Source organism: Paroedura picta, chromosome 9 (genome assembly GCF_049243985.1).
Source record: "Paroedura picta isolate Pp20150507F chromosome 9, Ppicta_v3.0, whole genome shotgun sequence".
Lineage (NCBI taxonomy): Eukaryota > Metazoa > Chordata > Lepidosauria > Squamata > Gekkonidae > Paroedura > Paroedura picta.
In genome coordinates, this window is record NC_135377.1 from 31,545,439 (window position 1) to 31,573,066 (window position 27,628).

The 27,628-nt window shown below is 42.3% G+C and overlaps 1 protein-coding gene and 1 long non-coding RNA gene across 3 annotated transcripts in view; one reads left to right on the forward strand and one right to left on the reverse strand.

The window, feature by feature from the left end:
• The first annotated feature begins 1,301 nt into the window (after positions 1-1,301).
• On the forward strand, positions 1,302-12,520 carry TRAM1 (translocation associated membrane protein 1). The gene is made up of 11 exons (XM_077352189.1): positions 1,302-1,561; positions 3,732-3,795; positions 4,930-5,051; positions 5,208-5,324; positions 5,491-5,549; positions 5,870-5,954; positions 6,433-6,503; positions 7,423-7,527; positions 7,723-7,866; positions 9,141-9,298; positions 10,002-12,520. The coding sequence occupies exons 1-11, from the start codon at positions 1,439-1,441 to the stop codon at positions 10,073-10,075; spliced, it is 1,122 nt and encodes a 373-aa protein (XP_077208304.1). The 5' UTR covers positions 1,302-1,438; the 3' UTR covers positions 10,076-12,520.
• Positions 12,521-19,705: 7,185 nt separating this feature from the next.
• Positions 19,706-27,628, reverse strand: part of LOC143844697 (uncharacterized) — a 45,148-nt gene continuing 37,225 nt past the window's right edge. For both annotated transcript variants that reach the window (XR_013234096.1, XR_013234097.1), the window contains exon 4: positions 19,706-20,049. This is a non-coding gene — a long non-coding RNA (uncharacterized LOC143844697). The remainder of the gene's footprint in view (positions 20,050-27,628) is intronic.

A 27,628-nucleotide genomic window follows, 5' to 3' on the forward strand; every position in this document is an offset into this window, starting at 1 on the left:
AAAAGTAGTGGCAGCATTATGATTTAAGTTCCATAACAACCCAAATTCAGCAAATTTCATTTACTGTGACTGCTTCTGCAGAGAATTGGTTCTTAGAAAGTAGTGAAGAAATGTGACCAAAGGATTTGATCTGTCTACATTATATTATAATTATCTGCTACTCTGTATGCTCTCTTATTGATATGAGCGGATTGTGAGGGAGCAAAGAACAGCTAAAACAACATGAAACCATGCATTAAAAGGTATTTCACTAAACTTACAAGGGAATGTTTCTTAAGATGTTTTTTTTTTTTTTAATGCTGGGCTTTCATAACTGATGTCACCTGTGTGAAGCACTCTACCATTATCCCCACATTTTCTTTCTTAAAAGCACAGTGTGTACTGAATTGTAGGGACGGGGGATCTGGTGGCGGTGAGTTTTTGCTAGCGATTGCTATAATGCAGCCCTTTGTTAATATTCCATCTTGGAAACGGGTGCCCAAGGGTGTTTGTAACTTGCCATGCGTATCTCTCTAATGAAAAGCTTGCCAATTGTCACTGGGGTCGCAAACAAAGGATCACCTTTATCTATTAGTTTGACTTGTATCCGGACACTCTCCGTAGACAAATTAAAACCCCATTAAAACATATACATTTTCCGTAGCCTAGTTGGAAGGTGCGGTGCGGGTGTTGAAGGGGAAAGGATTCAACGCTTGGAGAGAGAGAGAGAGCAAAAGGTGGTTTAAAGCTACTTTTATTGGTCGACAATAACGGTGCTAAAATTAACGCTGTAACGAGCTGGATTCTTTTTACGAAGTCGCCTATTCGTGTTGCAAACACCCACCCTGCGGCAAGAGCGGGAATCCACAGCGACCACACAAATACCTTGCAGCGGTGCGTGGATGACCATCCCTTCCTCCTCTCTCTCCCCCCCCCCCCCCCGCTGCCCCTGCCGGCGTTCCCCGCAGCCGCACTGGGAGCTGCCACCCAGTCGCTGCAAAATGGAGATGCCCAATCAAAGCGGAAGCTAGCCGGCCTGTCTGGGCTACTCTAGCCTTTTCTCTCTCTATGGCGAGCCGAGGGAGGCTTGTTGGCCAAGCGTCCGCGCGAGCGCTCCGTGATTGGCTTAGGGCGGGGCGTGAGGCCTATTATTGCGCGCAAGCGGCCGGGAAATAGAACAATGAGCGTCACGTTTCCCCCTCTTGGTCCTCTTGGGCTGCAGGTGGCGCTGTGGGCGTCTGGGCGGCTATCACAATGGGACTCGGCTTCTGTCTTGGGGCGGGGAGAAGGGAAGCGAGGAGTGGAGGTTTCTGGCGGCGGCTGGGGGAGAGGAGAGGAGAGGCGGGGCGGTCGCCTGGCTTCCTCCTCCTCCTGCTGCTGCTGCTGCTGCTGCTGCTGCTGGGCCCCGCCGCAGAGAGCACGAGCGGGGCTGCGGTGCCCGCCCTCTGCTGTGCCCGCCATGGGGATCCGCAAGAAGAGCAGCAAGAACCCTCCCGTGCTGAGCCATGAGTTCATCGTGCAGAACCACGCGGACATCGTCTCCTGCATGGCCATGGTCTTCCTGCTGGGGCTCATGTTCGAGGTGAGGCACGCCGCCCCTCCGGAGCCGGGCTGGAGCGCGACGGGGCTGGCGGGAGGCGGGCCGGAGGAGCAGGCGAGGGGCTCTCCGGCGGGCGGGCGGGCAGCGGCAAGCGGGCCAGCCTCGCTAGCCGCCGGGCTCGCTCCGCTCACGCCCCCCGCGCCGCCTCGAGGCTGGCGTCCCTTGGTCCCCGGCGGCGCCCGGTCGGGGCTGCGGGAGGGGGCGTGAGCTGCCGGGAGGCTCGTCCCAGGCGCCCTGGAGCTCTCCTCCCCGCCCCCCTGGCCAGTGTCTGGGGCGGACTAGCGAGGGGAGCGAGCAGCTGGCGCCCGGACTGGTGCAGCGTCTCGCCAGCTACATCCCCCTTTGCTCGGCGTGGCGGGCTGCTTGCTTGTCTGCCTGCCTGCCTCTGCCTTCCCTCGGCGGGCCTCCCCTCCCCGCTGCTGGGCTGCCGAAGCCGCTTCGGGTCTGCCCGGTGCCCCAGGGGACGGCATCCCCCACGGGGGAGAGAGGTCGGGCTCCGCCGCTTTGCTCTGGGCCAAGCGGCTCCCCCTCACACGCCTCCCGCCCCGCCGTGCAGGGCTGGCTGCCTAGTTCCTGGTCTCGGCAAGGTTACGTGGCACTCGGAGCGCAAGCCCTGTGGGGCGGGAGGGCTGGCCGGCTCCGGGCTTGTGGGGGCGGGAAGGGGGTGGGGGGAGGAGAGCGTGCCGGGGGAGCCGGGCAGGCTGCTCTCGGGTTGCCAGAGGAGGAGGGCTGAGGGGCCCCGTCCTTTGTAGACAAGGGGTAGAACTACAAGCCCCATGGGGCGCTGCGGCAGGCAGCCCCTCCTCTCCCCACGGCTCCCGGGAAGGTGAAGTGGACGGTGACGTGTACAGAGAGCCCTCCGTGGACTGAAAGGCTTCCAGATGCTGCACACAGTCAGCAATTCTCCCATGCCCTGCACGCCTCCCTCCCCCCCCCTCCCAAAAAGTGCATATAGTGGTTCAGAGTTACAATCTGGATTGAAAGGAGAAACCACCTTTGGACATGTGAAAAGATAGCCAAATGTCTCCTAACTCCCAACTGGGTTTCTGACCTCAATCTGCTCACTGCTCCAGTGGAAAAGTTCTGAAAGTCTTGTTGAAGAAGTACTAGCCTTACTGCCTATAATACTATCAGAAAGATCTGAGCAACAGGAGAAATTGATGTTTTGGGTTTTTTTTTAAGAAACCTTATATTCCCTTTGAAGGTACTGTGAACTGCAGGGTTTACTCTCTAAACTGCAAAGACCAATTCTCTATACTGCAACTTTTTTTTTTGTCTTCTTTCCCCACCCCTCATTTTTCTAATTTTTGTTCTAATGAATGCTAGGAACCTCCCTGCTAGGGAACCTGAAATATTAAAGTTGGACAATTAAAACATCACAACAACAAAGTCTCATTATAGCTTTTCTTCCCTTGTTAGGTAGATGTTATCTCTTTCTCTTGATGCTAGAAACTTATGGCAGCAGTTTATAAAGAGTTCACACCCCCTGTTGCTGTCTTGTACCACACATGCACTTTGAAAAGATGCTGTTTCATACAGTAAATGTAACTGGTGATTTTATTTTTGTGTTCTTCATTAAAAATTACTTTTTACAAGTTTGTAAATGCTGATGTTTAACCAGTGCCTAATCACCTTTGAGTGATATCTTGATACTGAATTTAAACAGATATTGCACAGTTATCAAGGATTAATGCATTCATTGTAGTTATTTGACTGCCATGTTCCTATAGATAAACCCTGTGCCTGCTTCTGTGGGAAGCAAAATTGCCTCAAGGTGATGTGGCAAGGAAGCTTATAGAAGTCATTATTTTGGCCACAAATGACAGGTACAGGTGTTTAAAGGGGTCAGGTTTTTAGCTTTGGAGTGGTGATCTGGGCATTTAACTGCAATTTTGGACTACTGGGAATTCTACTGAAGTATGCCAAAACATTATGCCAGCTGTTCTTCATAAGCCTGTGTTCAGTTTTCTTGCATTTTAGCTAGTTTGCCACATTGAATCATTCTCAGGTTATGGTTATATGCAGTTCATTCATATAGACTTAAAAACAAAAGCAGTTTCTTTTTATTTCATTGGCATACTGCTTCTGTGCCTGAGACACAGCATGTTCGTTTTTCTACAGTAATAGCTTATTCTTCTTTATTTTGTTCCAGGTTACAGCAAAAGCAGCTGTTGTCTTTGTTACACTTCAATACAATGTTACCATTTCTGCCACAGGTAAAGTTCAATGTGATACTTTGAGGTTTGTCCTACAAAGTAGAATGTTCCTACAGCACTAATATGTTGAGTTGTCATTCTAGCAATGGCTATTTCTATGACGTTGCGCCAACAAATGGCTTCTCATGCCAAATGCTACATTAACCTAGTGGCTAATGTGGAGCATTTTTATTCTCCAAGGAGGTCAATGTAGAGTAGATGGGTCTGGGGTTTTCCTCATTATGAGAACCCTGTGAGGTAGGTTAGGCTGCAAGTGTTTGACTAGCCCAAAGTCACCCAGCAAGCTTCATGCCAGATGCTGTTCTAACATTCTAATATCCACAAATCATGAAAAACATGGCAAAACAGTATTGTTTATACTGTTATATTGTTATATGGTTACAACTATTAGTTATTAATATTGTACAATTATTCATATGTTATAGACTGTTTCATGTACTGTTCTTATGTTCCATGTAAACCGCCCTGAGCCTCCAGGGAGGGCGGTATATAAATATAATAATTAATAAAATAAAAAATAAATAAAATATCATAGCAGATGTTCTCGTTCAGAATGGCAGTTAGTGATAAAGACTGATTTTGATCCAGATGTGTCCTATGAGTGGAAAGGTTGACCAGGATTAAGAGTTCAGTTTTTAGTTACAGCGTTCTGCACATTCACAACCTCAGAAGTGGCTTTTGGGGGGCTGTGGGAGGCTACAGTGAGGAGGTGGGGAAGATCAGTCATATGAACTTTGTTCCATTGTACTTCACTCACAGTTTATTGATCCAACCAGTTCACTTTGTAGCCTGTGGACTATGTAGGAAATACTAAGCATCAAAATCAGTCATTTTCAACCAGAAGTAAATTTTATGCTTTTGTGGGGTCTATACTAGATTGTGAATCTGGTATCTGAAAATGCTAAGGGTTTGTTTTAAAAACATAAGGTACAATATAGACTGTCATATTCTCCTTATTAAAAGTGCTGTTTGCTAACTGGAAATAAAGAGCATAAACTGCATTTTGTAGCATTCTTTTTTTTAGTACATAATGCTAACAATTTATTTCTTATTCCTGAGTTCCAGATATAAACTGGATATAACATGAAATTAAAATAACATTTTTATGACTTTAGTATTTTTCTTTTTGTTTAGAAGAACAGCCTATGGAAACAGTCACACTCTATCACTATGGCATCAAAGATCTGGCTACTGTTTTCTTCTACATGTTGGTAGCAATAATTATACATGCTATTATTCAAGAATATGTGTTAGATGTAAGTATTTTATTTTGACAGTATACAAAATATGTCAGTGATTGTAGAGATGAATTTTGTAGACTTCAGAAATTGAAAATGAGAGCCTGGCATGTCAGATAGGCTTTTAACAAACCTGTTGTGAATATCAGTAACCTAAGTGACCTTTTCTTTTAGAAAATTAACAGACGAATGCACTTTTCCAAAACAAAACACAGCAAATTCAATGAATCTGGACAACTCAGTGCATTCTATCTTTTCTCCTGTGTTTGGGGAACCAGCATTCTCGTGTCTGTAAGTATCTCACTTTAAATATACTTAGAATAAACTGATTTGCAAGTTTTCCTACTTTACTTTAAGCCTGGTTCATCTTATAATAATCCTCCTTTTACTGGAGGCACAGTTGACAGAAAGTCTGCCTTACATGTCAATAAAAAGTATCAACTTTTTGAAATTCCAGGAGAACTATGTATCTGATCCAACTTCACTTTGGAGAGACTACCCACATACAATGATGCCGTAAGTACTGTTGTTTCTTTTTTCTCTGTTTGCTTTACTTAACGGATCAAATAAACTGCTTAAAGATATTCAGGTGACTAAGATGATGGAGAAAATACGTTGACTTGTTTTTCTTCTGTATGCTCCAGAAATTCAGTATTTCTGTGTTGGTGTTCTGTGGCCAGCAGTTGCCATTATACCATCACTCTTGAATCTGCTAATTTCATGAGAAATGTTTCTGATGAGTTTTCAGTGTAACATCTGTTACGTTAATACACGCTTACAAGAAATACATTGAATAAATAAATAATAATTTTAAATATTCCCACTGTGTTATTCAGGTTTCAAATGAAGTTTTTCTACATCTCACAGTTGGCATACTGGTTTCATGCTTTTCCAGAACTCTACTTCCAGAAGACAAAAAAAGTAAGCCCTACACAAATGTTCGCACTTACATAGCTGATAAAGAGGAACAGAAACTTAGAAACTATTTTAAAAGCCACTGGTTACAAGCAGCTTGTTCACAGATGGCCGTGCTTTGTGAATTTATTCTTTAATTTAGAAACTGTCTATTCCATCTCTACAGAGGCCTGCTCAAGGTGGCTAACAATGTTTAAAAAATACAATAACTTCACAAAAATAAAAATGTGAGAAAAATAATAATAAATAATATAAAGCACTCGTGTCAGATGCTAATCATAAAGCAGACCATAAAAGTGTACCTGAAGTTGGAACCTATCATGCTTTAAAAGTTTATGTATAACAAACTTTGATGGATTAGCTAATCAGCAGGATTCCATGATACTAAAAATTTCAGAAAGATCTAGTGGAATAAAAAGCAAATAAAGATTGTGGTGATGTTTCCCTATTGTTGTGCTATTTGAAATGTTACTATTTTTTGTAGGAAGACATTCCTCGTCAACTTGTTTATATTGGATTATATCTTTTCCATATCACAGGAGCTTATCTGTTAAAGTAAGTGATCTGGACACATTTATATGTATGTTAAAGTGACTACTTTACGCTGTCTTTATTTCCATGTACAGCTTGATGTAGTAGTTAAGAGGAGTGGGTTCTGTCTGGAGAGTTGGGTTTGATTCCCCACTCCTCCACATGCAGCCAGCTGGGTGACCTTGGGCTAGTCACAGTTCTGCTAGAGCTGTTCTCACAGAACAGTTATGTCAGTGCTCTCTCAGCCCCACCTACCTCAAAGGGTGTCTTCTTCAAAGTGTAGGATACACATGTGATACTTCATCATTGTAATGCTTTTAAATATGTGTAACTTTTGAACATTTAGATATTTTTATATTTCTCCCCTTCCCTCACCTTCAGCAAAAACAAAATACAGAAGTTGAGTGGACGCTGAAATTTGAAACCAAATTATGTGGTAAACTTACCTAGGTTCACTCGGCCCTGTTAGGACTCAAGGGGTTTAGTGGAGGTTTTCTGATCCTATTGAAAGCTACTGTAGGATTCAAGCTCTGATTTGAATATTGATAGTAGAATTTGTCTGGAATTTCTATAGCGGCCTTAATATCCTAAACAAATACTGCATTACAGTATATTTATCTTTCCCCCATCTTCGGCAATAGGTAAACCTTTGAACTTCAGATATAGAAGAATAGACTTAGGCCTATGTCATAAATTATAGTATGTTCCAATTTGATCTTTTCAAGTTATACTTTACGTTGTGGTTATACCTCTCCTGGCAGTCTTCAAAATATACACAGAGGTCAAGCTGGCTATAGAACAATGCTATGAATGTATATACCTAATTTTATTAACACAGCCTTTAGTGAAGTAATAGTAATCCAAATCAGTGGAATGCAAAAACCTGGTGAAAATCAATTGTTGACCAATTATCAGCATACTTTGTTTTTCTTTTTTTTAACAGTCTGACCCATCTGGGGCTGGTTCTCCTTGTGTTGCATTACTTTGTGGAATTTCTCTTCCACATCTCTAGACTGTTTTACTTCAGTGATGAAAAATACCAAAAAGGGTAAGTACATGGAATAATTTACCGCATAAAAATGTGCCCCAGATGTTACTGGTTTCTGGAAATAACAGTTGTATACATAGGTGGTAATTGTTCAGTTCACCAAAACTTCATTGTATATCATTTTGTATTTTAAAAAGAGCATATTGGTGGATTAATGGTTCAGATGCTAATGCTGGATTTGCATCTTCCTTCTAGCTTTTCACTTTGGGCAATTCTTTTTGTGTTGGGGAGACTTCTGACCTTGATTCTTTCTGTCCTCACTGTTGGATTTGGCCTTGCTAGAGCAGAGAATCAAACATTGGATGTTAGTTCTGGAAACTTCAATGTGCTGCTGATCAGGTAAAACACAGAGCTTTATTGTTTATCATTAACGGTTATTCACCATAGTAATGTGAGCTCCATATTCAGAGGCAACATATCTCTGCTTTTCAGTTACTAAAAGACTACAGTGTTATATTTACAGAGAAAACAAGACACATGACTATCCACAGATGGGGAAATGTTTGGCTAAGTGAATACTGCCGGATTGACCTAAGGGTGGTTCTTCCCACAAATTCTTTAGGAGTTAATCTGAAACTCCTCACTAGCCCAAAAATCGTTGAGAAAGCATTTTTCAGCTCTGTGGATCAGAGCTGAATTTAAGCCTAAAATTTCTTGGTGGCTTTGAACCTGAACCAGACTCAGCTGAAATTCAAGGCAACCAAGATTCAGATTCAGTTCTGGTTCACAGGAGAAACAAGCAAAAAACACTGCTCTGAATCAGTTTTATGCAACTGAATCTAAATCTTACAGTTGACTCCTTGGTTATAATGATCATTTGGCCCAAACTAGACTTGTTTGAATTATCTTGTCAGAATATGGCAAAACTAGGCAGGTCTTGAAAAATGCCCAGTTAAGGAGGAAGTTGGGTAAATCAGTCTTTATGCAGGATTTTGCTGGCTAGGGTTATATAGTGGTAAATTTACACAACTGAGATGGGATTTAACTATCCATTAATACTTTAAAAGTATTAGATATGTAATGTGTACATTTTGCTCTGTATGCTATAAAACAAAATTAGTTTCAGCCAGTCTTTGCCTGTTCTCACTAGTAGACACTAGTCAGTGTCCTGACTCAGGTTTATGGATTGGCTGTAAATATGTTTGATTTGGAACAGCTGTTTGGTGGGCTCTTTCCCCACCCTTCTCTCACAGATCCATCCCAGGCTGCAGAGAATCTACAGAAACTCAGTCATAAAACAGTACCATTGGGCTATGTTTCTTGTTTCTGGAAGTATTCCAGCATAATGTTATTTGCTGCACATATTATGTACCACTGAAGTATAGTGGTATATTTTGCATTCAGTTATTTATACCACAGAAAATATGTACAAGCTAAGTGAACAAGTATTATCATGTCACACTGCTAGTTAGTGGATGAGATGTTACCTTGTGTCTTAACAGTGTGATCTGGCTGCTGCATAGGAGAGGGAGAACCATAGTTTTTCAGTGCTACTGTCTTTTTTCTAATGATAGAGACATTAAAATGGTCTTTCATGAAATGCCTCTACTTTGTGAACAATTTTCCTGAGCTTTTTCATCTCTAGATTCTAATTGTTTCCCTTTCATTTGTAGAATCAGCGTATTGGCCTCCATCTGTTTAACTCAGGCCTTTATGATGTGGAAGTTCATTAATTTTCAGCTAAGAAGATGGAGAGAACATTCCTGTCCTCCCCAACCAGTAAAAAAGAAGTTTGTGACAACTAAAGGCAAGCCATCCAAAAAAGAAAGAGGTTTGTGTTTTGGTAGTTATCCACTTTTGGAAGGGGGAAGGGCTAAGAGTACAATTCCTGCAGATCAAACATACAGCAAAAACATTTTGACCAATGTGGTATTTTGCTTACAGCAAAATCATGTAAGGCTTGGGTGAATATTGATATCTCTTGTGTTGGGGATTGCTCATTTTTACAGAACATGCTGCAGTAATGGGCAGTCTCTAAGGATTAAAAAAACTTTTTTGTTCTCTGGGTGACAGGTGATCTTTCCATGGTCTTCTAGCACCATACAAAAGCATGCAGAGTACAAATGTAAAAAATTGTTTAACAAAACTATTAAACCAAACTGTTAACTAAAAACTGGCTCCTTAAATGTTAGCCCCTGTTAACAAGTAAGGGAGAAACTAAGGGGAGCAGGAGTGTCTTCTGTCCATTTATCAGGATTAAGATGGCTTCCAGGGAGGAGGCTTCCATTTGCATTCATCACAGAGCCCAGATCATTTGGCATCCTGATGAGTTAGCTGGGTTCATTGAGAGGGGGGGCATATACTCACCTTCTTGAGGCCATGGTGCAGGTGGGGGAGGAGAGAGATTTCCACCCCTAATCTTTATTCTGAAGCTGAACTTTCCAGTGATTTATTCTAAAAGTGTGTGTTAAGTATGTGCCTTTTTGCTTATGAAGCTGGGAGAAAGTTGACCATATGTGTGTTCTTATTTGTAGAAAATGGAATAAACGGAGCATTGACCTCAAATGGAGCAGACTCACCTCGGAGCAGGAAAGAAAAATCCTCTTAAAACAGAACTTTATTAAGTTAATTGACTAATATCCCCAAAGAGAACTGCTTTTTACGTTGGAAAGTCCTTCAGCACCAGAATTCTTACTGTTAACGAAAAAATAATAAAATCAATGCTTTTGATTATTGCTACCATAATGGTTTTTGTGCAACTTTTTAAAAACATTTTAACTGAAAAGGGCGGCCATCTTATTTTTAGTATCTTTGAAAATGTTTTGAATATTAATCAGAATTCACTTTCCAAATTCAGTAATACAGTTTGGCATTCATTCCAGCTTTACAGTTGTGTAGCCCATTCCAAAAATGTTATGAAGTTTGTTCGAGGATTTGAAGTTAAAAGTAATAGCATATCTGTTTTTAGATATTCTCTAATGCTTAGGTGTATGTTATGATTTTTCCAATTCAGAACAGAATCTGTAAATCACCAAAAGATGTAGGTAATACCTACAGTGGTTCAAGAAATTCCCTTATTAAAACACAGTTGGTCTGATTGAAATATTCCAGAGTATATATGTGTGCGTGTGTGTGTGTTGTCAAGGAATCTTTTGTGTATATTGTGGGTATTGTTGGAATCAAAGTTTATTTGTGGTTTAGGGCAATCCTGTCTTGAGAACCAGCTAAAAACATGTTTACATCTTAAATCCATATTGAGTTGCTGATAGAGCAGTTTTCAATTTTGCATGCTAGCTCTTGATTTCAGTGTTGTCCTTTTTGGTTTTCTTAACAACCTGATTTGCTAGGTGTCAGCTAGCTTGATGGAGCCTGTAAGAACTGAATTCCTTGAACTTGGTCACTGATTTCTTTAGAACAGCATACAGTTAGGAACAGCACATAAAACATGTTGCAAGAAGCAGCTGTGAAGGAGTTGATAGTATTAAAATACTGTGTTGCTTGATAAAAATCCCCCAATGCAAAGGTTTACAACAGCTATGGGGAAATATGCATGCCTGCCACCATCTCCATTTCTTCCCAATTTAGTGACTACTGTTATTACTTGGGGTTATCTGTAACCTTAGTATTTCTACAGTGGAAAGTGAACCATATGTTTCTGACTAAAAAAGAGCATGGTATGCAAGCAATCATTTAGAATAACTGATCATTAAATGCATATTTTTCCACATCAAAATGTTAATGGGATAAGCTTCAGTAAGAATATCTTTTTGAGGATCATCTTGTTTCAATTATACTATATGAATATATACTGAGTAGAATTCTTGCAGATGAAATCTGTTATAAGCACCAAATCAATGGCTTGGCCTGACTACCCGACAAGTGGATTTTGGTGGCTGTGGAAAATGCCATCAAGTTGCAGCCAACTCACAGCAGTCTCAGGGTTTTCAAGGCAAGAGAGGCATAGAGGTTGTTTGCCATTTTAGCAAGATCCAGGTAATTGCTTCAAAGTGGAAGTTAAGTATAGGTGCTTCCACAATATGCTGCCCTGTGCAGGAGGGATGCAGTCTCTGAAAAGCCACTAAAGTCTTCCCACTTAGCTAATTTTCTCTACTTATATATAGTTGGATAGCATTTAATTGGAGCAGAAAGCAGTAATGGGGATTTCATTGTGAAGTTTGATTATCTGGCCCAGATCATTGGTAACACAGGGTTAGGGAAGAGAAAAGCTCACCACTCTGATCTTTGAAAGGGGAACAAACCCTAAACTTGACTGTCCTTGACTTGATTTTAAAAGTGGTATAGCAATAAGAGTCAGGGGCATTTAGCAGCACTACCATAGTGCTGTGATTAGAAGACATACTCTTAGGAGTATAGTTTAATGGTTTATATGAAAATAATGATCTAGTATCAACCATTCCAAAGAAGCCACACAGTTCATGTAAGGTGTCAGAATGTGAATAAGCTTACAAAACAATTGTGATCTGTGTGTCTCTAACCTTGCCCCCCTTCAATCAATAGCTATGACAAATTAATGCTCTGACTTCGTGAAGTGGGTAAAACTGCCCCACCTTTCTTGAACATACTTCCCCAAATATTCATTGAGCCTAAAATATGGACTCTGTGCCTTCAGGCCTCCTACCACCAAAATAACCACACTGGTATAGCATGTCTGCATCCTTTGGGCCTAGCATGTTCATACCCACAAGCTTTTAAGACAATACTTCATTGCACTCTGGACTTGGAGTGTGGTATTTGAATGTTTTCCTAGCTGGAATAACTGGATTACTTTGTTCAGTTGCATTTCATGTAAATCTTTGTTAATTTTAGCTCCCCCCCACCTGAGGCAGTGCTTTATAAAAATTCAAACCTCACAAAATGGTTCCAATAAAATGTAATGGTAACTGTAAGCATTTTAGTTCCACAAACAGGGAGATCGTGCCTGATTAGATTTCTGGAAGGATTTTTTCAAGATGTATAGGGAATCACAAGGGTTTGATATACTATTGTTCCTTTAATGTACATTTCTAATAAATTCTTAATAAAACAATGAAAATGTATCTCTTCTGTTTTACTTCAGAGTCGGAAGTTTTAATATGGACATCAGAACATAGCTTGGGAGGAAAAAAACTAAGGCAAATTAAAATTTAATCTACTATCTTCAAGTTGTAACTAATTGTGTGTTGAGAAAGTCAGTATTTGTCTCGCTATAGTGTGGAACTGGAAATAAGAACTGCCACTTCATCTTGAATGTTCATCTAACATGAACAGTAAACTCGGTGCTTTACTTCTGTGGGAAGCCTCTTCTTAAAAATAGTGCTTTCTATAATGTCAAATGTGACTGATTCCAAAATGTCAAAACTCAGGTGTGAAATTCCACTCATAATAACCTCCCCCTACAATGTCATTTTACATTGTGAGCTGCAAATATGTCCCAGTGGGACATATTTTGGTACAGTCTTTGGGAATGAATATCAGAATCGAATGCTACGAAAAGTGGCCACGTAAAACCAAGTTCTGCAATTTAATGGTCTGGAGTAAATCGACCACTAAGTAGCACTAAATTCCAAGGAAAGAAAGATGCTTTCCTGCCTGTGTCTTCTTAGTGGCCCTCTAAAGATTGTTAGTTATTAAGGTGCTACAGGACCTTATTGAGTCTTGCTGGAACAATCTTAACACCACTTTTCCATTGGAAATTGTTTGCTTACAAGTCATATTTCTACGTCTTTGGAAAACCTTCAGTTTTCTATAAAAGGCACAGATTGGCGTTATGTAGTTTTTTTCTCACAGTGGTGCAGCACATTAACCATAGAGCACACCTGTGAGGTAGATTAGGCCGGGGCTCAAGAAAACACTGGTTACCATGGTATCCAGTATTTCCAGCCATTATTTTACTGTAGTATCCATGATCTGATCCTCAGTAATACAAAATTTTAAATCTGAAAGTTTTGTTGTCCGACAATATATATGTAGAAAGTTTTTGTTGCTTGTTAATATATTAAACATATTCAGCGGTGATAGATTAATTCATTTGATTGTAAGCCGTCACTTCTTCGGGTAAATTAATTCATTTAACAAGCTAGGTTTTATCATAGCAGAAATATGAGAGTTAAGACAAAATCCTGAAGGCTGAAGAATGAATCTGATGCCTAAATTTTGTGCAAGCTCCTAGAGCCAAAGAAAAAACTTAAAAGAGTTGGGTTAGGTGGTGGTGGGGAATTGGCCCAGGATCTCTTGCTGTGTTTTTTGCTTCTCTGGGAGTCCTGTTCAGTTCAGCATTACACTACACTGAATGTCAGTGTTACATTGCTTTGTCTAATGCCAGCCTGCAAGGTTGTCCGGGAGCAGGGAATTGTATCTAGGGGTATCTTCCATTTCAGGGCTCATGTTATATATAACCTGTATTCGACTGTGGATAAACAGCCTTGATAATTCTGTGTAATAATTTGTCCTGTTTCTATGAACTGTGTGAATGTATATGAAAAAGGTATGCCAAAATAAGACTGGTTAAAGTTCTGAGGTAAAACTTGTGTGGTTTTGTTCCCAGCAGAGGTTTATAAGGCTACAAAGTAAAGTAGGCCTGTGCTGGCAATCTGCCAAGCAGCAGGGCTGTTTCATAGTTACAGTAACCAAGGGAATAGTAATGGTTTACAGTAGTCTCTAGAAGGCTTTGATATATAAAGGTAGGCAGATGAGTTATTGGCTAGTTCCTAGAAATTCTGTCTATTCTCATTGGTCCATAATTTTGAACCAATAGGCTAGTGGGCTGAGAGGTGGTAAATATTGACTTTCTGAAGATGTCATGGTCCAACATAACCTAGTAAAAGTGAGTTGTAAAGAACACAGTTTGAGTCCAGGAACACCTTTAAGACCATCAAAATTGTATTTAGGGTATAAGCTTTCGTGTGTATGCACACTTCATTAGATACATTGAAACGATTTAATGGACCATGACACATAGGTGGTGGAGGGGGTTAGTTGCCAGGCATGGTTAAAGATGCATAACTGTGCAATTATAGTTGAGATCTGATTAAGGTTGTTGGGAAGATCTGTGAATGGCAGCAAATTAGCATATAAATAAGACTAGCTTCAAAGTCCGTTCCTAAGAATCACATGAATTACATGAATCACAAAAGCCTCAAAATCTCAAGAAGCCAGCATGGTGTATGGCTAGAGCAGACTCTCAATCAGGGTTTCATGAAGGCACTGGAAGCTTTTCCAGAATGGGTACTTTTTATATAGTTTCTAAATTTGTTCAACATTTATTGAATGTTATGACCATATATGGTCATGTCAACCATTACCCCAAAAAATGGTCAGTGATGGGCCTAGGCCTAGAGAGGGTGGGCAGGGTAGGCATGTATACTGCTATGCTTCCTAACCATATTCTACATAATCACACCATTTCTGGGGGTTCTCATTTCTGGGGATGCTTAGGGCTGATCCTGCGTAGAGCAGGGAGTTGGACTAGATGGCCTGTATGGCCCCTTCCAACTCTATGATTCAAAGCTTGAAGAATGTTTCTGGGGTTTCACAATGGTTAAAAAGTTGAGAAAGGCTGGGCTAGAGTGTTGAGCAAGGAACTCAAAGACTCAGGTTTAACTCTCTATGCTGAACTGAACCATGGTCCGGTCACTTTCAGCCTCACCTACCTCACTGTATGGTTATGTATATAAAATGGATGCAGGTAAAAACACATACGCTCTTCTGAGCTAGGACTGCAAAATCTGGATTAGGAAACTCCGAGATCTGGGTGTACAGTGAGGTATAAGGCCATACAATCCACCTTCCAAAGTGGGCATTTTCTCAAGGGGAACGGATCTCTGTCATCTGATAATCAGTTTTAATTCCAGGAGGTTGGCATACCTATTGTGAGTTTCTGGGAGAAAGGTGGAATGAAATTGTACTAGATGGATAGGCATATTCCTATCCCAAAACAAAAAGCCCCCAAGACTTATCTAAGGGGGCCATTGCTGCTGCGGGGGACGAACGTCGACAGGGACCTGGCTGGTTGGAGAGATTGCCCAGCCCTGGCATTCTCTGAGCAGTATGTGTGTTGGCATGGCAACAGGGGGTGTGGCTGAACTGGGCGTCAGTTAAACGGATGGCCTGATGTTCTTTGGCCTCTTTCCCCCCTTCAGGGCGCCCCGAAGACACAAAATCCACCATCCCTCCCTGTTTATGAATTGTTTGACTTTTTGTTAGATGTTGGGTTATATTATTGATTAATTGTCACAGCCTGTGGAAGTGGAGCATGGCAAGGATCAATTTTGGGGAGGCCAAGCTTGCGCGCTGTCCTCCCCTAGATTTGGGGGGCCCTTTAAAGGGCTGTGTGGATGCAGAGCCTGATTGAAGGCTAGCATTTCCGGGGGGCAGGAGAACCCAACAGAGGCTGGTGCCCAGAGGGGTCACTCCATGGTGCCTCCCCCCCTGTTTCAGCCTGCCATTATGTCCGGGTTTTGGGGCTGGATAGCCAAGGCAACCCGTTGAGGAGCAGGCTGTGGTGGGCTTCCTTGTGGTAGGGTAACCACAAGATTGCATGATTCTCTTCCCATGCTTGCCGCGCTCAATGTTGAATAAAGGCTGTGGCCAAATATTTTATGCCAAAATTATAGTTGTCAGTGTCCTCATTAGGCAGTCAATATCCCCCTGCAAGGCAATAATCCTCATAGGTTTTGAGTTGGGTATCTGTCTATTTGTTATTTCTTGACTTGTGCTTCAAAGATACTGTATACGTGAACCTCTGTTTTTTCCGGTAGTTATGTGCTCATGATAAGGTTATTGTTAAATATTACAGTATTGAACATCTCCTCCACTCAAAGTCAATGCTGGCTTTTTCTTCCTAATAGGAGATCATTATCCCTGATTCAGAAAAACGCTTTCTTCCCCACAGCTCAGCAGTACATTAATCTACTGATGTTAAAATATCTTGAAAGAAAAGGAAGAAACACATTGAACTATGTGGGTGTTTAGTGAAGTGAAATAGTATGCTTCTATCTTGCCGTGTTTGCCACTATTAAGCTATATCTAGATATAAATATAACATAATACAAAGAGCTATGAGACTAAACAGATTTTTTGTATGCTTCCATTTACGTTGGGGTTTTCTGATATCAGTCAAATTGTTACCCAAATTAGATGGGGGAGGGGGTGAGTTGGATCCTATAAGTTCCTTCCCTAAGCAAGGAGCCTTGCCACATGGGAAGAAGTTGACTCATTTAAGGCCAAGGTACATGATCCTTTTAAAACACATTGGACTGATTAGCTTTCCCCACAGCCGTACAGCAGTGACAGAGACCACCATTTTAAAAGTCTGCTGCACCTAATTCAGCTTGGGACCAAGGTATGAGGAGAGGAAGTAGTGTGTGGTTTGGCCTGTATGAGAAATGAGTCCTATGTCTATCTTTTTGGTAGTGGTTAGGTTTCCTCCATTCTTTTGTTCAATATAGGATTTTTTTTTGTGGCAGGACTCACAGACACTGATTGCCGGCACCGTGGAGGGAGCTGTCTGAAATCCTACTGAGATCCTGTAGACTGCAGGCTGTGGCTTCCTTCATTGAATCAATCCATCTCATGTTGAGTCTTACTCTTTTACTGCTTTCAACTTTTTCTAGTGAGTTTGGTCTTCTCAAAGTAAGATCAAAGCACAATAGCCTCAGTTCAGTCATTTTAGCTTCAGGGCTGATTTGATCTAGATCCCACTTATCATTTTTGCAGTCCATGGTGCTCATAAAATTCACCTCCAAGACCACATTTCAAAGGAATTAGCTTTCTTCTTAGCATTTTCCAACTTTCACTCCTATACACAGTATTGGGAACTGCCATGGTATGAACTGTCCTGTTCTCCAGCAACCCTTCATTACATTTAATTATCTTTTCTAGCTTCTTCATGACTTCCCTTCCCACTCTCAGCCTCCTGATTTCTTGCTTGCAGCCTCCCTTTTTGTTGATGGACTCAAACTATAGAGTCTTGAACAAATTCATCAGCATCCTTAGAATCATATAATTCCTCAGTTGTCATTACTTTAGTCTTGATATTCAGCCATGATCCTGCTTTGTCACTTTTTACTTTAACCTTCATCGGGAGTCATTTCAAGGCTTCACTATTTTCTGCCAGTAAATACACTGTCGTTTTCATAACGCAAATTGTTAATAGTCCCTCAACTGATTTTCACTCCACCTTCATCTAAATCTAATCCAGTTTTCCTGATAGGTTATGCATATAGATTGAACAGACAGGGAGATAAAAATCTAAAGAATATATTTCCATGAAATAACTGGCCAGCTAGTCTAGCACTAGGTGAATGCAAGTATGATCCATTTAGGCAAGTCTGATATGCTCAGACAAGACTGGACTTGCCTAGCATGGCCTCTCACAGGAGAGACCTAAAGAGACATCCTGTCTGTTGCAAGACCATGAAGAGAAGAAGGAAACACAAAGGGATAGGAAGAGAAGGAGAATTCAGAAGAACTCCCAGCTTAGACAAGGAGAAGCATCTATACACACAGGTAAACTGCTTCCAATGCAAAGATAAATGTAGCACCTCCTAGTGTCTAACAGTAGATGGATAGGGAAAGGGTACATCTGGCAGGATTGTGAATATCCCATCAATGTAGTTCCTTGAGCAAATTTCAAGGACCAAAGTTTTGGGGCAGCACTGTGTGCCTAATGTTTGGTAGTAAGGCACTTGGGAGCCACTGGCACATTGCTCAGCAGCAGCAGCACCCTACCCCACTTGGCCCGTACATGTGCTGTTGAAGCTACATCGTTAAGCAGAATGTTGTATTGGCATAGTTTCATTGTTTCTTGGACAGGAACACCCAATCCAATTGTGCTTAGCAAGGACCACAGCTAGCACCTTACTAAAAAAAATGCAGTGAATTAACATCACAAATTTTCATAGTTCAGAAGTGAAATCCAGTTGCCGTTCACCCTTAAATGCTCATATTTATCATTTTATAATCCACTTATGATTATGATGAAATGTTGTCAAACTAAGTTCCTGAATGCTTGTACAAATTTGTTTTCTGTGATGCAACGTATCTCATGTTTGAGATTGTGCAGCAGAACACAGTCGTTTTGTGTACTTTAAATCTGCTCGAATTAGTTAAGAAAGCTGTTAGCATAAATATGGCTTCCAAATGTGACAATTAAGGATCTGCAAAAAATGTTTGCTGTCTTTTGCAGACTCCAGAATGGTATTCACATTAGTCATCCAGCAAAACCACAGATAGTTTTCAGACATTTTAAAAGCCAAAACTGACTAGGTTCTGTGATGGCTTATGCTTCATCTAGTGCAGCTGTCCCCGATCTGGGTACCGGTACTGGTTCGTAGATCAGTCGGTACCGGGCTGCGGCTCCTCCTTATCCTCCTTCCCGGCTGCTGTCTAAGGGGCTGCCCTGCCACTCTGCCGCCGGCTCACCTTTGGTGCTTTCTGGCAGCCGCCATGGCTGGGGCTCCCCCTAGGTGTGGCACTGCGCAGCTGCTGCTGGCAGCACCCCCCAGTGGGTGGCGGGAAGTCAGGGGTGCCGGCGGGAAAGCAAGCGGAGCAGGGGCTGAGGCAATGGTGACGTCCCTTGGCTGGCAAAAGATCCCCCCCCCCCGGGCCTCAGTAAAATTGTCAAGCATTGACCAATCCCCAGTGCTAAAAAGGTTGGGGACCACTGTAGTGGACAGAGCTCTTCTGCCAGGCATTTGGTTGAGGCCAGGCCAGAAAGATCGTGTCCCTCCCAATATAGGCGCCTGCAGATAGAGGCATACCCTTTGGTCAAACCAGATCCCGAGGATGATGATGGATATTGGGGGGCGGTGTGCCCTGGAGTTACAGGCTGCGGTTGGGGTAGGTATAGGGCTATAGAATATTTTACCCGCCATGAGCATTTTTGTTGTTTATGTTTTATGGGGTTTTATTCTTTTATTGTAAACCACCACGAGCTGGACTGGCTTCAGGAATGGTGGTGGATAAATCAAATAAATGAATACAAATAAATAAAAACAGTGTTGGTGTCTTCAAGGTAGTACAAGGTTCTTGGTTGTCTCTTTTGCAGACTAATTGTAAGGATGAGCATTCTTTTAGCCAGTTTCTTTCTGCATAGACAAATGATTCCTAATTTGTGGGTCACCGTTTGAATAATAAATAAGGCATTTTGAATACCCAGTCTTAAATCGCTAACGCTAAATAATCATGTTGGTAAAAAAGCAGATTATTCATGTAGCCTATAATAAATAAATAATCCATGGGTTTTATTTAGCTCTGTCAGGGGTGTGGTATCTCTTCCCGCCACCCGCACACACAGACCACTTAGCTGGCTGGAGGGGGGGACTTACCAGTGGCAGAAGGAAACCTAGGCAAAGCAGTACAGGGGTGTCACTGACAACAGGACAAAGTCACTTCCACCATACACAAGAATTGATGTCAGTTTGTGGCCAGCCAGCCATTCTGTTATTTGGAGAAAAATTGTAGTCCAGCATTACCAGTTTAACATCATTGTAGGTCCAACGATTCCTTGATGAAGTAGATAGATTTTTTTTCCAGTCTGGTTTCAGGCTGAAATGGCCTCGTTGCTTTGGTGGAAAACCTGACCTTGGAGAAAGATTGAGGGAATACAACCCTGTTGATTTTCCTGGACCCCTCAATATCTTTCATTATTATCAATCATGGCATCTTTCTGCACCACTTTTCTGGCTTGAGACTGGGAGGCACCATTTTGTGCTGATCCCTGTCCTACCTGCAAGGCAGATTTCCGAAGGGGCTTCTGCTCTTTCCCTATGACTCTTGCCCATGAGATCCTGCAAGATTCCACATGCTACATGAAACTGCTAGAGGAGGCCAACAGCTGTATTGGTGGGTTGCCACCAATATGCAGATAATACCCACCTCCTATTTGTACTTCCAGCAGATCCCAGGGAAGCTGTGTAAACCTTAAATTGGTGCCTAGAGAAAGTTTTGAGATGGCTAAACTAAAACTTAATCTTGAAAAGATGGAGGTGCTATTGGAGACTGAGAGCACTAAACCAGCCATTGTATTCCATTCTGGAGGAAGCTGCAATCAGCCTAAAGGAGCAGCTTTAAAGCCTTGGGGTGCTTCTGGATCTGAGCTGCCTATTGAGTAAGCAAGTGACAGCAGAGGCCAAAGACTCCTTAGACCTGGCTGATGAGCCAAGCTGCAGCCTTTCCTAAATAAAAAGGATCTTGCCCATGTGACGCACACCCTAGTGGTATCTAGATTAGATTATCGTAATATACTTTACTAGTAAGCAAGCCCGCTGCAGGGAAATGCAGTGGGCGCTAGGACTCACCGGCGGCGGGCTGGTCGTCGTCGTCGTCGGTGGCGGCGGCGGCAGCAGGCTTTTTTAGGCAGCAGGCAGGCAGGCTCCCTCGGGCAGCGGTCTGATGCGGCGAGAGGCGCTTCGGTCCGGGTTGGACCCTTCCTCACGACAGACAATCGGAGGGACCAATCGGCAGGCGCGAAGCGCCTGCCGATTGGTCCCTCCGATTGTCTGTCGTGAGGAAGGGTCCAACCCGGACCGTTCCTCATCACGGACAAAGCCCACCTCAAGGGGGCTTAACGAATTATTTAGTCCGTGGCGCCCGTGGCGCCACGGGCTGTTTAAAGATGTGGGGCTACCCTTAAGGAATGCTTGGAAATTACAAGACTATAGCCAGAAAGTGGACTAGAAAAAGTTGCAGGGATCATATCACTCCAGTCTTGTTTCACTGGGCCAGATTCACAGAGCTGGTATAGACCTTTAAAGCCCTGTCTGGCTTGGGACCCACATTCCTTAAGGGCAGTTGTGACAGTTTGGGGTGGAAGGTTTCATGTCCATGGTTTCATGTTCAATGACTTGGGGTCCCTAAATAGGTAGCAAGGTAGTGTAAAAATGTTTTCAATAGAATAAGATAAAATAATTTCCTGTGATCTATCTGCCCTTGCTGCACTTTCCCCATCACAACACCAAGAACAACTGTGAATGGGGCCAAAGCAATGTGTATTTACTGCCCTGCCACTGCTTGGGGCTATTTATTGGTAGCCACCCCAGATGTAAATTGTGAGAGTATTACTGAGGTATTCTCTCCCCTGTTGATTATAACCTTTTATGCCCTCAAAGCCAAGGAAGAAAACAGAGACGAAACCCAATAAGAAGATGTATTTACAGTGTGTATGTGGGTAGGGGTGAGTAGAAACCTAGAATACAATTGAAGAATCATAAAATTGGAAGGGGCCCTACAGGTGCTCTAGTCCAACTCCCTGTTCATCACAGGATCTGTCTAAAGCATCTATGATAAGAATCCAACCAGCCACCGCTTGAAGATTGCCAGTAAACCAGGGAAATTCAGGACCAACACTCATGCATTATTTTGTAGGATTCAAATAGGAACAGTGGAGAGCTTGTCAGGAACTGCCAAATTCCCCTAGATCGCCTGTCAAGTGACTACCAGCACCTTTTAAAACACAGACCTCAGCCTGCCCTAATAGTTTTCCTGTCACACTACAGGTGAGATCCACATACCAGTGTGTGTCACTGCAACTCAAGGTCCACTTTCCCCTCAAGTAAATGAAGACAGAGCAAGATCCCTACACTGCTTAAGGAACCTGGAAACTCTATCTGACCCAAAGCTCCATTAAACATTCTCCCTCTCTGCTCTTTCCCTTCTCTCTTCCCTTAAATATTCCAAGAACCCTGATAGTCATTTCTTGTTTTCTCTCCAGGCCATCAGGTTGCAAAAAGGATTGGCAGATACTGGAAAAGGGGACAGCCACCTGTTCCCACATGAACTGGCACAGGTCTTGCTTCACATGCCCTATCATCTGGCTGGATGAGTAGAAACCTGAGAAAGGGCCTTCTCAGTCATGGCACCTAAAGTGGATTTTCCCTTACCAGGGAGATTTGACTGTACAGTGTATACCTCTATTATTACAGTCTACCAGCAAGTGAAGTCCTTCTTGTTTTGTTTACTTAAATAATAAATGAAAGATGCAGGTACTTTTGAGCATGCAGAAAGAGTATGCTATATTACCACAGACTTTGTTTGACATGGTCTGAAGCTGATTTCAGATCCTGAATTAAGCAGGAGACCTGGAGCTTTTCAGCATTTTCTTTTTCCTCAGTTATGTGTTCCTGTTCTCGGGTGGGAAGGCTGCTCTGTCCTTTATATATTTCAATACCTCTTGTGATTGATACAATATGACATCGCTGTATGTCCACCATAGCTTGCTGCAGCAGGTTTTCATGCCAGACATAGAGCAACATAACATGGAATCAGTCACTAGAGGGAGCAAAATGCATGTGGGAAAGGGGCGAGGGAAATCCTGGATAGCTCAGATTTATCTATAAAGGTGGTTAAGAAATATATATTGCAACCATGCGTCACAGTGTGAAATCTCACAGCAACTGGTACACTTGTATTTTCACCAGTTCTTAGGTGGGGCTTGAGCTACTTTGAAGGGCTGTTACAAAGCTGAACAAAATAAAATATAAGCCATTCTTTCCATGCTGCCTTTCTAATAATAATCAGATTGAGATACACCCAGATATAGTTGCATCTACTTTTATTCCATGGCATTGTGAGGTCATGCTGTTATCTGGCTTACCTTTTTTAATCACCTATCAGCCATTACATATACCCATTGTTTTACTAGAGGTGCTTCCTGCTTCATCACTTACCATTTACAGGCAAAAATTTATCAATTTAGTGTTAGCGGTTGTTATTTTGCCCAACAGATGATGGCGGATGTTATTAACAGTAGATTCTATCACATCTTGGGGATCTTAAGAGACAGGGTACGAGGACTGCTTATGGTTCACGACCCAACAACTACACTCATCAAATGTCTAGCTAACTGAAACAGATTTCCATGTGGACACGTTTACAGCATGTGAAAGTGTTGACAATTTTTTTAAGCTGCAGGCGGCAAAAATACTGGCCATACCTTTATGTAGCAACAGGAGGTATGGTGAGCTAACTGCAAGCTGTAATAATGCAAACTTCTTAATTCTGTGTATGTGTATCCCTCTCTCAGGGTGGGTTCCATAACCACATCTACTCTGATTATCTTGGCAACCCTTGTTTATAACCTGAGAGGGAGTTCTACACATAATTACAGAGGGGTGGCTGTGTCAGTCCATAGTAGCACAGGTGCCCTGGGTTCTATGTATAAGCATGATTAGATGGTTACATGGTTTACCACTAGAGGGAGAAAGGAGGCTAGTTTCACAGAGAACACATTTCATGTCATGTTTAATGTTATGAAGGCTTTTTTCCATAATTAAAAGTTGATTCTAGAAAACATGCAAGTGAGTGTCATGACATCCTGTATTTTTTTAAAAAAGAAAACTAAATAAATTATATATTGTCAACAGAATTCATTGCTGTTATGTTAATTTAAACCACTGTTGGATTATTGTTGATGTTATTTTGACTATGTTCTACGCTTTGGTTGTTCCATGTAATACCCCACAACGTTGTATGTAAACCTTCCTGAGCCATATGGGAGGGTGGTATAAACATCTAATAAATAGATAAATAAGAACACAGTAGAGAAACATGCTCTTGTCTTTACCCTTTCCCCACTCTTCAGTTCCCTGCTTCCAACGGAGAGGGTTCCCTGAGCTATCTATGAGGACAAAAATGCATTTGGAACCATACAGTAGTAAAAGTTGTGTGAGGATTATATTTGGAGCAGCAAACAATAGGGAGGAAAAAGTTTAAGCAACCCACATTTCTACTTCTTCTGAAGGGTTTTTACACCCATTTGTCCCTGATATGTACTTATCCTCATGACAATAATAGAACCCATTCATAAACAGCTTCTTTCACCAGCATTTCTTGCACAAGTTCAAGCCCCTACTTTGCCATGGACGTTTGCTAGGAGACAGGGTTACCAGCCTCCAGGTGGGAACTGGCTTGGAGATCTGGAATTATGACTGATCTCCAGACAACAGAGGTCAGTTTCCGGGGGGGGGGGGCGCTATGGAATTATGCCCCACTAAAGGCCCCTCCCTCTGTGAATTTTAACCTTCCTAGATTCCACCCCCAAATCTCCAGGAATTTCCCAACTCAGAGCTGGCACACCTAGGAGACCTTGGGCCAGTTATACTGTCAGCCTAGCCTACCTCACAGGGTTCTTGTGAGGATAAAAAGGAAACAAAATAAGCCTCTTTGAATCTATTATGGGGAGAAAGAATATAATGAAGCAAAGGATAAAAACCTGTTGCTGCCAGTTTACCTAACCCATTATCCTTTTGTTGTTGACCAGAGCGCTGTAATGTCAGTTAATGTTCCCTAACATTGTAGCTATGTTTAACAATAGAATATATTCTGAAAGTACAGCCACTGTGTGGAAAATGAAGGGTTGATATGGCTGAGAGGCAACTGTAATAGAAAGTGTAACAATGAGTTATGTAGTCTCATCACACTGACTCAGCTATGAAGTAGTTACCAAGAAAGTCTGCATGGTGTAGTGGTTATGAGTAGCAGCCTCTAATCTGGAGAACCAAGTTTGATTCCCCCCTCCTCCACATGCAGCCAGCTGGCTGGCCTTAGGCTCTCTCAGCCTCACAGGCTGGATTCCTTAGCATACTAAAAAGCAGGGTACAAGAAACCAGCTCTTCTTCTTCTAAGCAGGTAGGCATCTAGGCTATGAGTCTGTAGTATGCTATGTGATTTTGCTTGTTTATTAAGTGAGAGTAAAAGGCCTAGTAATTCAAAGGGCAACAGTAGGTGTGTCACATTTCTGCACAGAGCCCAAATGAATACAAGATCTAATCAGAATGCATGTGATCAGTCCCAGCTAGAGGCCAAGCTGCTGGTTATGAGCTGGCAAAGCAAGATTAACTGTGTAAGTAAATGCCCCCAATGAGACAATTATTGATGATGTAATGGAGATATTTTAGCTGAAGCAACTCTGGATTGTGTATATTTTGGGTACTTATGCAAGGAAGCACCATAGAGCGTGTTGTGTTGGATGAAGGCTCCTTATCCTAGAGACTAAGGGCCCACCACTTCTGGAACATGAAAAAAATATGGTAGTCCACCTGGGAAAGGAGCAATATCTGCTTGTGAGAAGAAGAATAACAACGTCCATAGTGAATAAAAAAAACAGGGCCGAAAAGATTAAACTTGTTTCCTAGTTTGTGTGGCCCGTGAGGGTGCATCTTCCCTTATGTGGAGACGAATACTGAAATGCTACGTTCAAAAATGCTTTCTCTTGATCTCAACTGTTAAAGGGAAAAGAGATCTTCCTTCCTTTGAACTTTAGCACTTTTTAAAGAGCAAGTCTTCAGTGCATCTTGCTAGACTTGTCTGCTTAGCAAGACATGAAATTTCTCTCTACCTTTTCTTTTTCTTCCCACAATTCTTTGCCCCTTCTACTGTGGTTATCATTAGCAATGCTACCAAAGGCAATGTTCATACCCTGATGGCACAACATTGTTGGTCGTTGATGAAAGACTCTGCAGTAGCATGTGTGTGAGAATCTCTAGCAAAAGCATACAGGAGGGGCAGGGAAACTGACCATAGTCAACATATGGATGCAGGGTATGTAATGCAGCTGCAGTCCTAAATGTATGAGATCCGATTCCTAATGGATAATTCAAAATGGACTACAAAATCTTCCCAACGAAATTTTAAACAACAATCCAGCACATACTATCACGAAGTAAAACGACTACATCTAGAGATCTGATATTGAGCTACACCAACCTAGTGTCAGCTTCTGCCTTGGAAAGAGATAGACGCCTTTTACTTTTGTCTATGTGGTCAGAAGGCAATTTTCAGCAGCATGTTGTTGGCAAGTGATCCTCTATATGTTAGGCCTTCTTTTGCAATCTGCGGCTAGGGCCTGTTGTCTGCAGAAGCCACACAAAGTGGCTGCTTCAGGTTGTGTACCAGGAAGGGTGCTGCCTGGAGCAAACTTTCCATCATTGCTCCTTCTCCTTTCCATCAGGCTTAACAAGTTCTGGGGGACTTCTTTTTGCTTATGCACCAGCTATCCTAGGGAAACCCATCCTCCACACAGCCTAATTTTAAAGCAACAAATTGCAGACCTTTTTTGTATCCAGCTTCAGTACCTCTGATAATGAAAGCTGAAGTCTCACAGATATGTAGACCTCCCTAACTTTGGTTGCCACACCTTCAGGTGGGGGCAAAGCACCCCCCACTCCCGATTCCTGCTACTGTTCTGAGCTGTAATGGGATAAAAAAATTTTTTTTTATCAGGCCTATGTCAGGCCTATGCTATGACTTCACTTCTGAGGAAACCCCAAAAGTGATGAAGAAGAGTTGTCTTATATGCCGCTTTTCTCTACCTGAAGGAGGCTCAAATCGACTTACAGTTGCCTTCCCTTTCCTCTCCCCACAACAGACACCCTGAGGTGAGGTGGGTGAGGCTGAGAGAGCCCTGATATCAATGCTTGGTCAGAACAGCTTTATCAGTGCCGTGGCGAGCCCAAGGTCACCCAGCTGGCTGCATGTGGGGGAATGCAGAATCGAACCCGGCATGCCAGATTAGAAGTCCGCACTCCTAACCACTACACCAAACTTGGCTCTCTGATGTTAGACCTTTCTAGGAATCAGCAAAAACTCTATCCTTTTCATAAAAGTGACATCAAGCTGTTGCCTACAGCTGCCCCCATTTCTACACTCCTCCATCTTCTGCTAGTTTTTGTACCTGGTAACTCTATTTCCAACAGGTATATAGGGTTTGCAGGATTACGATGACATAATCACCACCAGCGTCTCTACATCTATGACTGTTCGTCTCATAGTTGTGTTTGTTACTCAAGGTTGCCAGAAAACCAGCATAAAATCATTTTCTTTATACAAACTTGTTGATCCTGCTGATCTGAACTTCATTCTCAGAAGTTTTAGTGTTAAATGTAAAACTGAATGCTAATACTTATAGCTATTTCTTTCTCCATAAGCCTCTTGTGGCACAGAGTGGTAAGGCAGCAGACATGCTGTCTGAAAGCTCTGACCATGAGGCTGGGAGTTCAATCCCAGCAGCCGGTTCAAGGTTGACTGAGCCTTCCATCCTTCCGAGGTCAGTAAAATGAGTACCCAGCTTGGTGGGGGATAAGCGGTAATGACTGGGGAAGGCACTGGCAAACCACCCCGTATTGAGTCTGCCATGAAAACGCTGGAGGGCGTCACCCCAAGGGTC

Bases quoted from the DNA above. Each gene is read 5' to 3' on its own strand.
- TRAM1 (XM_077352189.1), top strand. From the start codon at position 1,439: ATGGGGATCCGCAAGAAGAGCAGCAAGAACCCTCCCGTGCTGAGCCAT. The intron at 6,504-7,422 runs GTAAGTGATCTG...TTTTTTTAACAG, and splicing joins ACAGGAGCTTATCTGTTAAA to TCTGACCCATCTGGGGCTGG. The intron at 9,299-10,001 runs GTTTGTGTTTTG...TCTTATTTGTAG, and splicing joins GCCATCCAAAAAAGAAAGAG to AAAATGGAATAAACGGAGCA.